This window comes from Phascolarctos cinereus, unplaced genomic scaffold, assembly GCF_003287225.1.
Source record: "Phascolarctos cinereus isolate Bilbo 61053 unplaced genomic scaffold, phaCin_HiC Scaffold_2;HRSCAF=192, whole genome shotgun sequence".
In the NCBI taxonomy this organism is placed as follows: Eukaryota; Metazoa; Chordata; class Mammalia; order Diprotodontia; family Phascolarctidae; genus Phascolarctos; species Phascolarctos cinereus.
In genome coordinates, this window is record NW_027555625.1 from 62,124,385 (window position 1) to 62,140,206 (window position 15,822).

At 48.3% G+C, this 15,822-nt stretch overlaps 1 protein-coding gene across 3 annotated transcripts in view; it reads right to left on the reverse strand.

The window, feature by feature from the left end:
- Nucleotides 1–12,204: 12,204 nt before the first annotated feature.
- The window catches only part of SLC9A5 (solute carrier family 9 member A5), a 29,284-nt gene continuing 25,666 nt past the window's right edge, over nucleotides 12,205–15,822 (reverse strand). For 2 of the 3 annotated variants that reach the window (XM_020989363.2, XM_020989362.2), the window contains exon 16: nucleotides 12,205–14,091. In XM_020989363.2, the coding sequence (XP_020845022.1) occupies nucleotides 13,601–14,091 (491 nt within the window). In that variant the 3' untranslated portion in view covers nucleotides 12,205–13,600. The remainder of the gene's footprint in view (nucleotides 14,092–15,822) is intronic. The other variant, XM_078149429.1, reaches the window with a different exon arrangement.

The window sequence follows — 15,822 nt, forward strand, 5'->3', positions numbered from 1 at the left end:
TGAACCCAGGTCTTCCAGACTTCCAGACTCTATACACTACACCATTCAAACCCAGTTCTTCAGGCTTCAGACCCAATGCTCTTTTCCTCTACAATAAAAGAGTTTTCCCAAAAAGCTTTCTTCTATATAGTCTTATCTTCAAAAGATCCCAAGGCTGGGGAGGTGTTAGACTGGACTCCTTTTCACAAAGAAGAAAACCAAAGCCCAGAGAGTTTAATCATCTCCTCCAAGGTCACACAGCTAGCGAGGGACAGAATTATAGCTGGAGCTGGTTTGAGGGATTGTCTAGTCCAGGAATGGGGAACTTGCAGCCTTAAGGCCACATGTGGCCTTCTCAATCCATAAGTGCAGCCTTTTGATGAATCCAAATTTTATAGAACTTTTGTTCGCCTCTCTTCCCAGAGGGGGGCCTTCCCTTGCACATTTCTCCAGGGTCCCTCCCGTCTCTCAAGATCTCTCGACCTCTCCAAGATTGGCTTGGTTCCCATCTGTCCTGGCTCCCTGACTGCCCAGGCCCCCAAGCCTCACCCAGACCCAGTGAGGGATACCCCCCACTAGCTAGCCACAGGGCCCCCCTGGAAGCACTGTCCTCGCCATATTGTTTCCTACAGACCAGAGGCCCCAAAACAGGCAGGCGGGGCTCTGGCAGCTGTGAAAGGGGCATTGTGTGTCGGTGCCCAGGCAGTGGGGAGAGAGGAAGAGGGAGGAGGGCACATAGAGGTCTAATGTCAACCTTACAAAAAAGGCGGTAGGGGAGGCAGGGACCCCTCTTCCTTCCCAAGTAGGCTTCCCCCAGAAAAGTGTTCTCTTCCTTCAGGGGTACTTCCTAGGGCTCAAGTCAGCATCAGAAGCCAGAAAACCTGAATTCCTCTGCCCAGGCAGGTTACATTTCAGGCCTCTACCCAATGTCAGCCCCATCCATGCATCCCCCCTCTCAGATCCCTCTACCCAAACCATTGCCCTTTTCTGATCATAGACTCAAGAACCGGGGCTGTTGTGGGTTTGGAGACAAGATAGGGGAGACACCTTCTCACAAACGGCAACCTTGGAGAGAGGATAGGAGTCTCTTCCTCCCCTCTGGAAACAGACTGGGACAAGGGGCAAGAGTTAATAACCCCTTTCTCCCTGCAGTTGTCAAGAGGGCTGGCTATGCCCCCACCCCATAAACACATACTGGGGAAGCTCCCACCCAGTAAGTGGACAGTATGGAACTTGAGGGAGAGAGTTCTTCTACCCATCCCATCCCCCGAGCTGGCACTGGGCTGGTCCTGTCCCTAGCTGGGAAGTTTTGGTGACTGCATCTGGGGCCTGTCTGGTCCTGTGGGAGGGGCACATGGGCCAATGAGCAGCAGGCAGCCACCCCCACTTGAGGCATCACTCACCATACTGCCCTTGGAATCAGGATCCCTCTTCTCGTGGCCTCTGATGCCCTTGCCCCATTCAGCACAGTCTCCTTCTCATGCCTCACTGCCTCCACCACCAACATACACCCAGCTCTCCCCAGATCCCCCAGCAGAAACCCTTTTGCCCCCTCCCTAACACAATCCAGATCCCAGCCTGGCTGGCCTGCTCCAGCTCCAACTTCAGAAGTTCTGGGCACTGCCCACTAGGCTCAGCTGACAGGCAACGTGGGTGGGAGAGAGGGGTGGGGAGTAAAAGAAAGGAAGGGAGGGAGGGGAGAGAGAGGCAAGGAAAAGGGAGACAGTAGGGGAGGAGGAGGGAGAGGAAGTCATCACTGTAGTATGAATGAAAATGAGAAAATCCAGCCTCCCCATGCCTCTGCCCCTGGCCCTGACTCTGCCCCTTGCCTATTCAGAGAGAGGGAAGTGTAACCCAGCAGAAGGTGTAAGCAGCAGAAGGCAGGATCTGAATCCAGATCTTCAGACTCCAAATCCAAGGCTCCTTCCATTCCACCACAATAGGAGAAAGCTAGTAGAAAAGAATGAGTGCATAAGGAGAGAGCAAACAAGGAAGATGGAAAAGAGAGGAAATTAAGGAGTAGGAGATGAGGGAAAGGAGAGGGGAGGGTAGAAGGAAAGGTGAGAAGATCAAGGTATGCCAGGCAGGTAAGGGCCCTGATGGGTTTTAAGGGAATGGGGGGGGGCACAGACCAATGTCTCTGCCCCTACAATCTCAGCCCAGCAGAGGCTGCATGCCCACTTGTAGACAGACGTTGAGTTGGAATCGATGAGGTCCTTTCTTACCCTAGGATCTTTGTCAGGGAAGGGGCCTGGGCAAGAGACTCTAGCCCGAAGGAGAGTCCAGACATTGTGGCTGTCTTGGACAACAGGAGGAGGAGGGGCTGTCATCTAGAGGGATGTTTGCCCACCTCATAGAGCAGGCACCTGCTAATAATGTGTTCTCTCTCTGTGTCTCTGTCTCTTTTTCTCTCTCTCTCTCTGTCATTCTCTCTTCCTCCTCCCTCTCCCTCTCCCCCTCTCTCTCTCCCTCCCTTCTTTTTTTGTCTCTCTGTCTCCCTCTCCTTCTTCCTTCTTTCTCTCTCCCCCACTCTCCGTTCTCTCTCCCCCCTCTCTGTCTCCCTCCTTCCTCTCTTTCCTTTCCTCCTCCTCTTCCTCCTCCTCCTCCTCTTCTTCTTCTTCTTCTTCTTCTTCTTCTTCTTCTGCTTCTGCTTCTTCTTCTTCTGCTTCTGCTTCTTCTTCTTCTCCTTCTTTTTCTCCTCCTCCTCCTCCCCCCCCCATTCCTGCCCAACCCAAGAAGATCCAGAAAATCAAAGTTCGAGTCTAACCCAGGGCCAAGAAAACACAGACCACCAGCCTTAGGGATTCTTAATCCAGGACACATATAAGAGACATTGTCTCTCCCATAGAAGGCAAACTTCTTGAGGGCAGGACTTGCTGCATGTTTGTCTTTGCAATGAGTGCCTGGCACAGCACCTTAGCATGTGACAGGCACTTAATAAATGCCTGTGAAGTGTGGTATACTGGAAAAGATGTTGGAAGTCAGATTCAAAGGACCTGGGTTTGATCCCTGCCTCTACAATTTACTGCCCATGTGGCATTAGGTAATTCACTTAATCACAGTGTGCTTCAGTTTCCTCATTTGTAAAATTAGGAAATTAGATTCTGAGGCCTCTATGGTCCCTTATAGCCCTAAAACTACAATCCTCTGTTCCTTTCCATAAACTAAGGGCTAATTGCATATGCCATGAGGGTATCGGTCTGCAAGTGCTAACAGTCTGTGTTCTCACTCAAGCACCCTAAGATCTTACGTCTCATTTCTCAAGATAACCAAGCCTTACTATAAGCAGGTCCTTTCCCCTTTCCCACCAGGAGATTTCCTGGCAATGCTGGTCCTAAAGAAATCCCCTAACCCAAATCCCAGGTCAAGTAAAGGCTAAGGACACTCAGACAAAAGGTAGGTGGAGGCTGTTAGTAAGCAGAACCAGGAGAACAATTTATACAGTGAAAACATTGTAAAGACAAAAAGCTTTGAAAGACTTAAGAACTCTGATCAACAAAAGGGCCAACCCAGATTCCCGAGGACTCCAGATGAAGCCTTCCTTTACCCACCTCTTGACAGAGAGGCGATGGACCTATGCAGAGTGAAATACATGTTTTTGAACATGACCAATGTGGGAAACTGTCCTACTTAACTATACATATTTTCATAAGTTTTTTTTTCTTTTTCCAATGGGGGAGAGTAGGAAGGAGGGGAAATTAATAGTTGTTAACTGAAAAAATAAATTTAAATAATAAAAAAAAATTTTGGAGGTTGGAGTGTCAAGGCCTTTGTGATCTGGGCCCTCCCTACGCTCACCCCCGCCTTAATTCTGTTCTGAACAGGACAAGCAGGACCCTTGGTCTAGGATCTGTCTCCTCAGCCTTCCCCCTTGGTCCTTCCCAACACCAACAACACTTGGACAGCCTGCAGTGAAACTGGTACCAGAGCAGAACAATGGGGTCCCTTAAGTGTGACCACCAAGAGTCACTTCGAGCCCCAGAGAAGACAGGAAGAGTCTGACTTAGCGAAGAGGAGAGCAGGGCACCTATGAAGGGAGAGAGATGGGACTTCCTAGAGATAGCTGGTCCAACCCTCTTTTGTTAATGGAAAAGAAACTGAGGCCCAGACAGGTCATACAATCTGTAGTGTGGTAGAGATGGGACTGAAACTCAGGTCTCCTGCTTCCAAGTTCAGGGTTCAACTGAGACAGAGAAGACGGATGGGAGATGGTTGGGGCAAAGGGTGAGGGTCAGTCAGAGCAACTCCCCAAACACATACACTCACACACTCCTAAAGAAACCAGATGGGGGAGGGGACAGCTTGAATGAGCACTAGACCACTAGAAAATGAGAGAGATGATCTCCCCCTCAGTCCATCTCTCATCCTTTCAAATGATGGGGACTCTGGACACCAAGAAGAAGTACAAAACCCAATACTTGGCACCAAGATTGGGTGTGGCCTCCCTAACTAACCCACTGACCAAGACCCTCTACCTCTGCCCCAGAGGGTGTGGCTGCCACATAGATACCTAAAATCCTGGGCTCAAGATTCAACCCCAAGGAGCCCTGGGGAAACCGAGCTGAGTACACTCACCCGGCTGAATGCTGCCTGCCTGCTTGCCAGCTTGTTGGGTTGGGATTGGGTGGAAACCAGGGTACCGGCTCTCTCTCTCTACACAGACCCCAAGGCTTGCCCATTCTCCATCCTTCAGCCCAGCCTTCCCTCAGGCTTTGTCCCAGAGCGGCAGGATGAGTCACCACCCTCTTCTCCCTCCTCCTTCCCTCTCCCTCAATGGCTCAGAGGATTCCCAATACCCTGCCAGCCCCAGCCTCTGTTCTTCTTCCTCAGGATAGAATCAGGAGGGTGAAGGTATATAGGGGTCCATCCTTGGTGCGTGCACGTGCGCGCCCGCGCGCACACACACACACACACAAGAACATATGTATACAATCTCCTTTATTTGGTTTAGTTCCCAAAATTACTAACAAACAAAGTGGGTAGGCAGGGGAATCTGGGTTGGAGAAAGGGAAGAGAGATGTGACATACCCTGATCACTGCTCCAAGGACAGCCCCTAAGAGGCTCCAGTCCCAGGAGCACAGAGGCAGACAGAGAGGTAAAGACAGATTCAGAGTAAAAAGTCAGAGTCAGAGAAGAAAGGAAGATGTACGTGGAGACAAACTAGGACAGAGCCAAAAACACTTCTTTTCCCAGAGTGGCTGGAAGTTGGGGGTTCTACCCTGGAATTCTAGAGGTAACTTTGCGGTGGGGACCAGGAGAAGGGGGTGCTCATCGAGTTGGGTTCTATTTTGAAGAACACTAAGAGTTAAGCAATGACTCAGGAGAGCCAAATTCTGTGGCCAGGCTGGCAGCTGAGTCTGCATGGGGCAGCATGTTCCACTGAGACCACAGAAGGGGGGACCTGGGCCTCTTTCTCCATCCCCACTCCACCAGCGCCAGCACTGAGCCGGGGAGCTCCAGCCACAGCCCAAAGCCCAGCCAACTAACAAGAGTAGTTTTCCTATAACCTCCTCAACCTAATTCCATCGGCTCCCCATTTCTCCCCACCTCTCCACCCCCAGGAGCCCTTCTTCTGTTTTTCTTCTTTTTTCTTTTTTTCATTAATTTATTTTGATTTATCAACAATCACTTCCATAAGCTTTAGAATTTTAAATTTTTCTCCCCCTCCCTCCCTCCCTCCCTCCCCAAGATGGTGCACAATCTGATATAGGCTATGCATACACATTCCTATTAAACATATTTTCACATTAGTGATGTCATAAGTAAGAATTAGAACCAATGAGAGGAACCACCAGAAAGAGGAAACAAAACTCAACAGAAGAAAAAAAATAGCAAATAATATGTTTCGATCTGCATGCAAACTCCATAGTTCTTTCTTTAGATGCAGATAGTGTTTTCCATCATGAGGTTTTTGGAGATGTCTTAGATCCTTGCATTACTGGGAAGGGTTAAGTCTATCAATATTAGTCATTGCACAACATGGCTGTTACTGTGTATAACATTCTCCTGGTTCTGCTCACTTCACTCAGCATCAAACCATACAAGTCTTTCCAGGTTTTTCTGAAGTCTGCCTGTTCATCATTTCTTATAGCACAATAATATTCCGTTACATTCATATATCACATTTACAGTTATAATTACTATCTGTGTCTTTCTCTCCATCCTTTCCCCCCACCCTGTTTATGCTTTTCTGTCTCCTTTCTCCTTTTCCCTCCTCATTAATGTTTTGGTTTTGACCATCTCCTCCCTCAGTGCCACCTCCTTTCTATTAGTGCCCTCCCTTTTCTTCCCTTTTATCCTTACTACTTCTTCCCTTCCTTCTATCCCCCCTCCCTCTTCTTTCCCCTTTTCCCTCCTACTGCTTATAGGGCACGTTAGATTTCTATACCTAACTGATCATGTTATTCCCTTCTTAAGCCAAATCCGATGAGAGTAAGGTTCAAACAATGCTCATCTCCCTCCCTTCTTTCCCTCTGCTGGAATAGGTTTTTGTACCTTTTCCTGTGATGTAATTTACCCTTGTCTGACTCCTCCTTTCTTTTTCTCTCAGTACTTTTTCTTGGTTAGATCAGATTAATCTACTTACTTGGATCTATTTAACCCACTTGATTAGATTTTTTTCATCATTACATCAAAGTCAATTTATACCCACCCCTTTATGTATACCCCTTTAACATGGTGTAATAACAATACAGTTCTCAAGAGTTACAAGTGTCATCTTCCCTTGTAGGGATGTAAACAGTTTGCCCTTATTAATAACATGTTGTTTCTTTCTGTCTTGAAATCTTTTTATGTCTCTCTTGAGTCTTGTGTTTGAAGACCAAATTTTCCATTGAGCTCTGGTCTTTTTATCAGGAAGGTATGGAAGTCCCCTATTTCGTTGAATATCCATCTCCTTCCTAGAAAGATCATGCTCATTTTTGCTGGGTAGTTGATCCTTGGTTGTAATCCAAGCTCCTTTGCCTTATGGAATATCATATTCCATGCCCTATGGTCTTTTAATGTAGAAGCTGCAAGGTCCTGTGTAATCCTGACTGTGGTTCCATGATATTTAAATTGTTTCTTTCTGGCTGCTTGCAGTATTTTCTCTTTGACCTGGTAATTTTGGAATTTGGCTACTATATTCCTTGGTGTTTTCAATTTGGGATCTCTTTCAGGAGATAATTGGTGGATTCTTTCTATGGCTATTTTACCCTCTGGTTCTAGGACCTCAGGGCAGTTTTCCTTTATGATTTCCTGAAAGATACTGTCCAGGCTCTTTTTTTCATCGTGATTTTCAGGTAGACCAATAATTTTTAAATTGTCTCTCCTGGATCGATTTTCCAGGTCAGTTGTTTTACCAATGAGGTATTTTATGTTTTCATCTATTTTTTCATTCTTTTGTTTTTTTGACTGATTCTTGCTCTCTCATAGAGTCATTAGCTTCCATTTGCCCAATTCTAATTTTTAACAAATTGTTTTCTTCTATTAGATTTTGTACCTCCTTCCCCATTTGGCCAATTGTATTTTTTAGGGACTTGTTTTCTTCAGTGTACTTTTTTTCCAGTTGGCCAATTGTATTTTTTAAGGACTTGTTTTCTACAGTTAATTTTTGTCCTTCCTTTTCCAAGCTATTGACTCTCTCTTGCATACCTCTCATTTCTTTTCCCATTTTTTCTTCTACCTCTCTCATTTGACTTTTAAAATCCTTCTTGAGCTCTTCTAAGAAGGCTTTTTGGGCTTCAGACCAGTTCATATTCCCTTTTGAGGTTCCAGATGTGGGTTTGTTGACAATGTTGTCCTCTTCAGAATTTCTGCCTTGATCTTCACTCTTCCCATAATAAGAATCTATCATACATTTCTTTTTGCTCATGGTGTTTGCTTATTTCCTGGCCTTTAAAGAGATTGAGCTCTCCTGCTGGGGAGCAGAGGGCACTGACCCAAGCTTCTTGTGTTGGGAGCCTAGGGCCTGGTCTCTGGCTTTGTGTGCTGGGGCCTCCAGTGTTGGCAGTTGGAGTCTATAGGGTTCTGGCAGCTTACCTGGTGTTGGGCTGGGATCAGCAACATTGGAACTTCTAGGGGTAGAATTGGGTAGCTCCTGGAGATTTCCTGTTCACCTGGGCCTTTCCTTCCTTTCGCTTTCTTCAGCCCCTTTCAGATGGATGTCGTAGGGTGTTTATCCACCTGGTGCCCCTTGGAGTGCTGCTTCCCTTAGTTTTGCTGAGGCACCTGGTGATTTTCTAAACTGGTTTCCACCAGTTCCCCACCCTCAGTGAGACACTCGTGGGTCCAGGTATTGGTGTTTGCCTGCTGCACCACCTGGGCTTCAGAATCTCCTCCTGGTATGCTGTGGTGGGTCTTTCCACTAGCTTGCTGGGATGCCTCCTGTTCTAGCACTTCTTCTGTTCACTGAGCCCCTCCCAGACAATTTTACCCCCTCCAAATCCCGTTTCTTTTCTCCGCTGGAATCTGTTGTCCCACTATGTCTCTACTCCCTTCAGGATGCTGCAGAGCAAGAGTTCACCCTCAGGTACGGCACAGGCCCCCACTTTCCCTCATTTGGGGATAGAATCTCGAAGTGGGTACCAGGAGGAACAGGCACAGAGGAGCAAGGCAGAGAACAGCAAACTGTTCGTTCCGTTCTGGATGTGGATCAACAGGCACAGCCAGACTTTCCTCTGACTACCTATCTGATGCACTTCACTGGTCTGGGCCTCAGTTTCCCCATCTGTAAAATAAGAGGTTTGGACTAGATAATCCTAAGGCACATTTTAGCTTGCTGTCCTCCAAAAATAAAAACTCCTGGCAGGACCATGGACCTTGCCATTTCTCTGCCACTAGGCATATCACAGTGTACATCCAGAGCATGTAGGTGGCATGGGCATATGGTACCCAGATATCAGGACTATCAAATCAGATGGCAGAGACAATCTAAACCAATTCCCCCATTTTGCAGATGGGAAAACTAAGTCCCAGAGAAGAGAAGGGATTTGTCCTGGGTCACACAGGTGGTTCATGGGAGAGCTTGGACTAGTGTTTATGTGTTCTGACTCCCAGCCAGGGGCTTTTTCCACTGTACTACGTTGCCTCTCATGGGAGGGAAGTAGGAATCTCATATGCATGAATCCTAGAGCCTCAGAGTCCTGTGCACATCTCATGGTGAAACCACTAATCCCCTCAGCCTATGGCTCTGTACCTGTCAAGGGCTCTGAGGAGCAGTTCGAAGACAGGGGATGCGGAGAACGCGATTATTCTGTTTCCATAAAAGGTGCTGGTGTGCCTGTGCCAAACTACCTACCAGGTTAAAGTACAAATCCCCTTGTATTTATCTTATTTTGCACATGCCTGTATGTGTACGTGCCTCCTCCTACTACAGGATGTAAGTTCCTTGAGACCAAGGGTGTCACTTTTTACCCTCTATCCCCTGTAATACTCTGCCTCTCACATAGCAGGCACCTAATAATTGCTTATTGATTGATTGGGTGATAGGTCAGTATTTAAGTCTTTCCACAATTTTGTCCCCCTCCCCACACCATTATCTATTCAGACTTAGCTCCCGCTCCCTCCCCCACATGGACCAATTCCAGCCAAAATGACACATCAAATACAAACTCTTCCACCTGGTGTTCGAAGTCCTTCATGACCTGCCCCTCTCCTGCCCTCCCAGTCTCCTGACACCTTACCTCCCCCTGTGTGTTCTATGACCTGGCGACACCAACCTCCATGTGATTCCTCACACAAGACATCTCTTGACTCTGGTCAACGTCAGGCCTGAAGTGCTCTTCCTCCTCATCTCCACTTCCAGGCTTCCCTGGCTTCCTTCAAATTCCACCTTCTTCAAGAAGCTTTTCTTGACCCCACTTAATGCTAGAGCCTTCCCTCTGAGATTACCTCCTGATTTCTCTTGTATATTCTGGCTTGCAGGCTGCTAGGGGACAGAGTGGATAGAACAGTGGGCCTGGAGTCAGGAAGATTCAACTTTTTTGGGGGGGGGGCTAGGCAATGGGGTTAAGTGACTTGCCCAGGGTCACACAGCTAGTAAGTGTTATGTGTCTGAGGCTGGATTTGAACTCAGGTCTTCCTGAATCCAGGGCCAGTGCTCTATCCACTGCACCACTAGCTGCCCCCAAGATTCAACTTTGTGAGTTCAAAACCTGCTTCAGACACTTACTAGCTATGTGACCCTGAGAAAGTCACTTCACCCTGTTTGCCTCAGTTTTTTTATCTGTGAAATGAGCTGGAGAAGGAAATGGCAAACCACTCCAGTATCTCTGGCAAGAAAACCCCAAATGGAGTCACAAAGAATTGTATATATGACTGAAACAAAAACATTTGCTTGTATATCATTGTTTGTATCTTATCTCCCCCATTAGACTGTGAACTCTTTTGAGAACAAAGATTGTCTTTTACCTTTCTTTGTAAACCCAGTGCTTGGCACAGGGCCTGGCATAGAGTAGATAACTGATAAATATTCATTGTCTATTTTGCTATAACAGTTGGTAAGATAAGATCTTTATTGGTCATATCTCCCTACCACATTCCTTTTCTTTTTATTATGCATCAGCCCTTGGGAAAACAGATGCCCAAAGTTTACTTCCCAGTGTATAAAGCAACCCTCCCTCTCATTTGTTCAGTTCAACCAAAATGTATTAAGCACTTAACTATGTGCAAGGCCTTGTGCTACATGCTGGTGATCCAGAGATACAATGCCTCCCTGACCTCAAGGAGCTTACTGTCCACTGGGGAATATGACCTGTATATAGATACAAGGTACTGTGAGATAGGAGAAAAAGAGAGATGGAAACAAAGTCCTCTAGAAAAATGGGAGGAGGGGGATGATGCTTGCAGCAACAGGGGGAAGGGTAGAGAGGTCAGGCTGGGAGGGACAACGTGGAGGAGGTGGAGTCTTAGCAGAGAAGAAGGATTCCAAGGGGCAGGGATGAGGAAAAAGTTATACATGTATGGAATCCATGTGTGGGAACCCATGTGTGGAGAAAGGTCGAGGTTAGCTGGAGTGTAGTGGGGTGTGTGTGTGTGTGTATGTGTGTGTGTGTGTGTGTGTGTGTGTGTGTGTGTGTGTGGCTGGGGGGAGGGGGCAGTGATGTGAAATAAGGCTGGAAAAGTAGGATGGAGGCAGATTATGAAGGTCCCTAAATGCCAGATTAAGGATTGGATTTTTGCATAAAAATCATAATAGCTAACATTTATGTAGCACTTCAAGATTTACAAAGCACTTTAAAATATTATTTCCTTTGATTTTCATAATAGCCCTGTGAAGTAAGTGTTATTGTTAGTTCCATTTTACAGAAGAGGGAACTGAGGCTGAGTGGTTAAATGACTTGCCCAGGGTCACACACCTATTCAGCATCTGAGACAGGGTCCAAATACATGTCTTCCTGACTTTAAGTCAGAGCTCTATAAGAGAGCTAATCTTGGGGCCAGGAAGACCTAGATTCAAATCTTGCCTCTGACAAACACTAGCCCTGCGATCATGGGTAAATCACTTAATATCTGAGTGCCCCAGGCACCTTCTGTGACTATAAAGTACAGATTAGTGAAAGGAATTTCCACAGTGGAAGTTTGCAGCAATAACATCACAAGTCTAGAACAAAAATAATAATAATAGTAATGATGATGATAATAATGGAACATCACAGGTTTCTGAGTGGGAGAGTGATTTGATCAGACTTCGCAGTAGGAAGGTTATTTGGTTCCTGAAAGCTACCCACCATTGGTTTTCAGGGGGTCCCTTTGGAGTGTCCTGGGCCTTGATCTAAGCCTTAGCTAGGATTCATTTCCTTCAGGCCCTTCAGACCATCCCATCCACCCTCATCTTTAGAATTCTTTCTGGGAACACGTTGGGGGCAAGTAGAGTTGGCTTCCAACTTGGATAAGGGAAGGAGGGAGTCCCCATGAGGCTCATCCTGGGAATATCCCATCCGGCATAGCTCTTGAACTGGCACTCAGCAGCTGTGAGAGCCCAAACTCCTTAGCATCATCACAGGGCTGAGAAGCCACCTCAATCCGTACCTATGGAGAGACCCTTGTCCAGAAGTACCTGGGAGCGCTGGGAGTGGAGGGACCATGAGACGCTGCCAGTCCCCTCCTTGTAGCTTCCGTCCCCCAAAGTTGGCCGCAGCCTCAGTCCACCCCCCTTCGCTGCTGTCACCCCTTGTATGGGAAGGAGCATCACGCAGCCTGAACGGCCCCTGATAGCCACCAGACACATGGAGAAAGGCCATGCATCCATCTGAGAGATGTTTAATGTTTCTCGGGTTTGAGATACAAAAAACTGAATGGGGGAAAAGGGGATGCAGAGACTAACCCGAAAGAAGGATCACTCACTGTACAGGTCTGACAGCCCCAACTTAATTGTTACAATGACCAGACCCTTCCACTCAATTGCGGATCCAAACAATAGTTTTAGGAGGGAGGGCTCTCTTCCTCATGGGGTATATATGGGTGAGGATAACAGAGGAACACCTACGACCTCTACCTCCTCAGCCTCCCACAGAAGACCCACACACACAGACAGCCCTGATCAGAGATGGCCCTTTGGACAGAAAACCATGCAGCCTGTTCTCTTACACAAGAGTGATTCCATGTCTGGGGAAGCCCTGATCGAAGGCCTAGGCCCAGCCTGGAGGCCTTAGGGAAAAAGAGGATCTATGATTACAACATCCAGCAGTCAAATGGGGAGAAGTAGAAAAGTGGGGAACAAAATGAGGAGGGGAAAGGAGAAGCTGGCTTGAGGAGGGCAGGAAAAGGAAGCAGCTATTTGTACTGGAAACCAAGGCATCCAGGAAGGTCATCACTGTTGTCCCCATCCCCTAGCCCACTCTGGGTTTCCTATTTGCCCACCTGAGGAATAGTCCCTATCAGGCCTCTCAGAGAAGTTGGGTAACTGACCCCCAGGAACCTTATTCTAGGTACCTGGCCAAGCCTGTGCTATGGAAGAGATTGGGGGGGCAGCTATCTCCCCCTCCCTCCACCCTACACACCATACATACACACACACACACACACACACACACACACACACACACACACACACACCCGGTCCAAAGCAGTTGAGGGGAATGAGGGTGCGTGGATGAAGCCTCAGGTTCCCAAATGCTGAGACACCCCGACCGGCAGGGGGCTCGGGGATTCCCAGGCCAACCCCTGATCCCTCCCAACCTGGCCCAGTGTTGGGAAGGACTCTTCACGGGTCTCCTCAGTTGAAGGGGAGTGAGGGTAGATGCTGATAACGCAGGAGGAAGGGCAAAGGGCAGCTGGGTGAGGAGCAGCCACTTGAAGGCCTCTGAACAGAGCCAGAGTTAGGGGCTGCCCCAGGGAAACAAAGAAGGAAAGATCCAATCACCCAGGGCCCCAGGCATGCTCAGATTTCAGCTCCATATTCTCTTCTTCATCTAGAGGGTAGCTTAGAAGCCGTGATGAAGAAGAAGGTCAGGGTGGTGTGGTAGAGGAGGGTCCCCACTTCTGTGGTGGCTGGTACTCAGCCCAAGTTCAGCCTTGGCCTTGACCCCTGCCAAGTACATTCTCTGGACCCCTTAACACCATATGGGGACTCTCCTCATCTTCCTTCTTTCCTTTCCCTCTCTTCCCCATTTCCCGCCTCTGACCCCTCAGGTCTCAGGGCTACAGCCGACCGGCTCTGTTGAACTGGATAAGCCAGCGGGCATTGGCAGTGCCTGGACTGAGGCACCCACGGTCCTCTGGTGCCATCAGCGGCTGCAGTTCCTGCTGCTCAGGGGCATCGGCGCTGCTCTCGCTACGGGAGCGGCCTGCCTTGGCGAGGCTGGGGGCGAAGGTGAAGCCAGCATGGGGTTCAGGTGATGGAGTAACAAGAGCAGCCAGGGGGTCCCGGAGCTCGTCTCCCCGAGGCGGGGCACAGGCCAGAGGGTGGGCTGCTCTCAGGGCAGCCTGGGCGCAGGGGGGAGACGCCAGGCTCTCCAGGGATGAGATGCTTTGGTTCCAACCCGTCTGCATGTCCACAGGCACAATCTTGGTGGTCTCTGATGACACGTACACTGCCAGGTCCCCCTGCCCGCTCTTCCAGGGCAGCTCCTTCTCAGCACAGGTTGGTGAAGGGGGAATGATGCGTGGGCTTGGGCACACCTCCATGCTCCCTGGGGACATAGCACACAGCTCAGCAGACACGTGGTCCAAGGGGACTTAGGGAAAGCAAGCAAGGAAGGCCTCTGGGCTCACTGGCTCCTCTCCTAGGGAATCTATTGGGACTGCATTCTCAGCTCAGTATTGTTATTATTCCATGTGGAACAGTAGAAAGGACCCAGGATTTGGGGTCAAAGGTTGGAGTTTGCCTGGCTCCGCCATTTAACACCTATGTGACTTTGAAGGTGCCATCTCTCTGAGCCTCAGTTTCTCCTCTATAAAACAAAGAGGTTGAACTAGACAATCTCTAAGGACACTGGTTCTATGATCTGTCACAGGGACAAACTGAGTCAAGGGCAGGAACTGAGCAGGCAGTGAGGAAGAGCCTTGGAATAGAGACAGCACAGGGAAGAAGTCAAGTCACTCCTTGGTATGGGTCAATGCCTATATGACCGCTGCACAGACAATAACATCCTGCCCTAGAACCAGCCTGGCTGCTAACCTAGTCACCCCCCACTCTAAGCCAGTGGGGAACAAAGGGACAGAACTCCAGGCCAGGCTGACCAAGGGCCATTCCTGACCTCCATTTCCCTGCTCTGTAGGCCTGCAGACCTGTGTAATAGGTACTGAGTCCTAGAGTGAGGGCTATCATGACCCCAGCGGTAAGTAGAAAAGCTTGGATTTGTGACATGATGGCTAAAATATTGGTCTTAGAATCAGGAAGACCTGGATTCAAATCTCTTCACTGATGCTTACTTAGCCAGGCTACCATGGAAAAGTCACTTCACCTCTGAGCCTTACTTTCCTCATCTGTAAAATGGGAATGATACCCTTAAGGGGTGGTCTTACTTTAACATCTCTTTCTCTCTCTCCAAGTCAAAGCTATCTGGACCAAGAGGGGGATTAAGAAGTATCTGGGACCCAAGGAGGGAAACCCAGAAATGTTCTTTATCTTGGGGCAGGCGACAAAGGAGATGAATAGTGCATTAATTGAGGTGAGTTGAGAATAGGGGAAGTGACAGATGAAGTGAGCAACAGGTTTAGAAGGAGTGAGTCCCAGTGAGGAAGCGCCACCCCACCCAGAGAACTGCAACCAAACCCGGCTCACATACCTGGAGCACAGCAGAGGCTCAGTGCATACTTGTGGACCGACCCACCCATATGCAGCCCCATGGACAAGCAGGAAGAAAAACCACTGCTGTTCCCAACAGGTTTGACGCTATGATTAAAAGTAACGTTACATCTGCTGAAAGGCCTAGTGGTTTACAATAAAGATGGCATTTGGGCCAAGCAGTTATAGGCAGTCATAGGATCGTGGATTGCTACTTAGAAGGCACGTTAAGGATAGCTGGCCCAACTCTTTCGTTTCACAGATGAAGAAACTGAGGCCCAGAGATGGGAATCAATTTGTCCAGTCATACAGCAGGTGATGGAGCTGGGAACAAAAGCCCAGGTCACCTGATCCACAGAATCACAGATTCAGAGCTGGAAGGGACCTCCGGGGTCATGGAGCCCAACCCCCTCATTTTATAGGTGAGGAAACTGAAACAGAGAAGTTAGGGGAATTATCCAGGATCATACAACTAGTACGAGTCTGGGATGGTATTTGAACTCAGGTCTTCATGACTCCAAGCCCAGGGTCTCTCCATCACCCTGCATACCTACCTTCCGTCCAGTGCTGTTTCAAATCTACAGATTCCCATACAGAGAGTTTAGTTAGTCAAACTGAAAAATTAAATTATTTG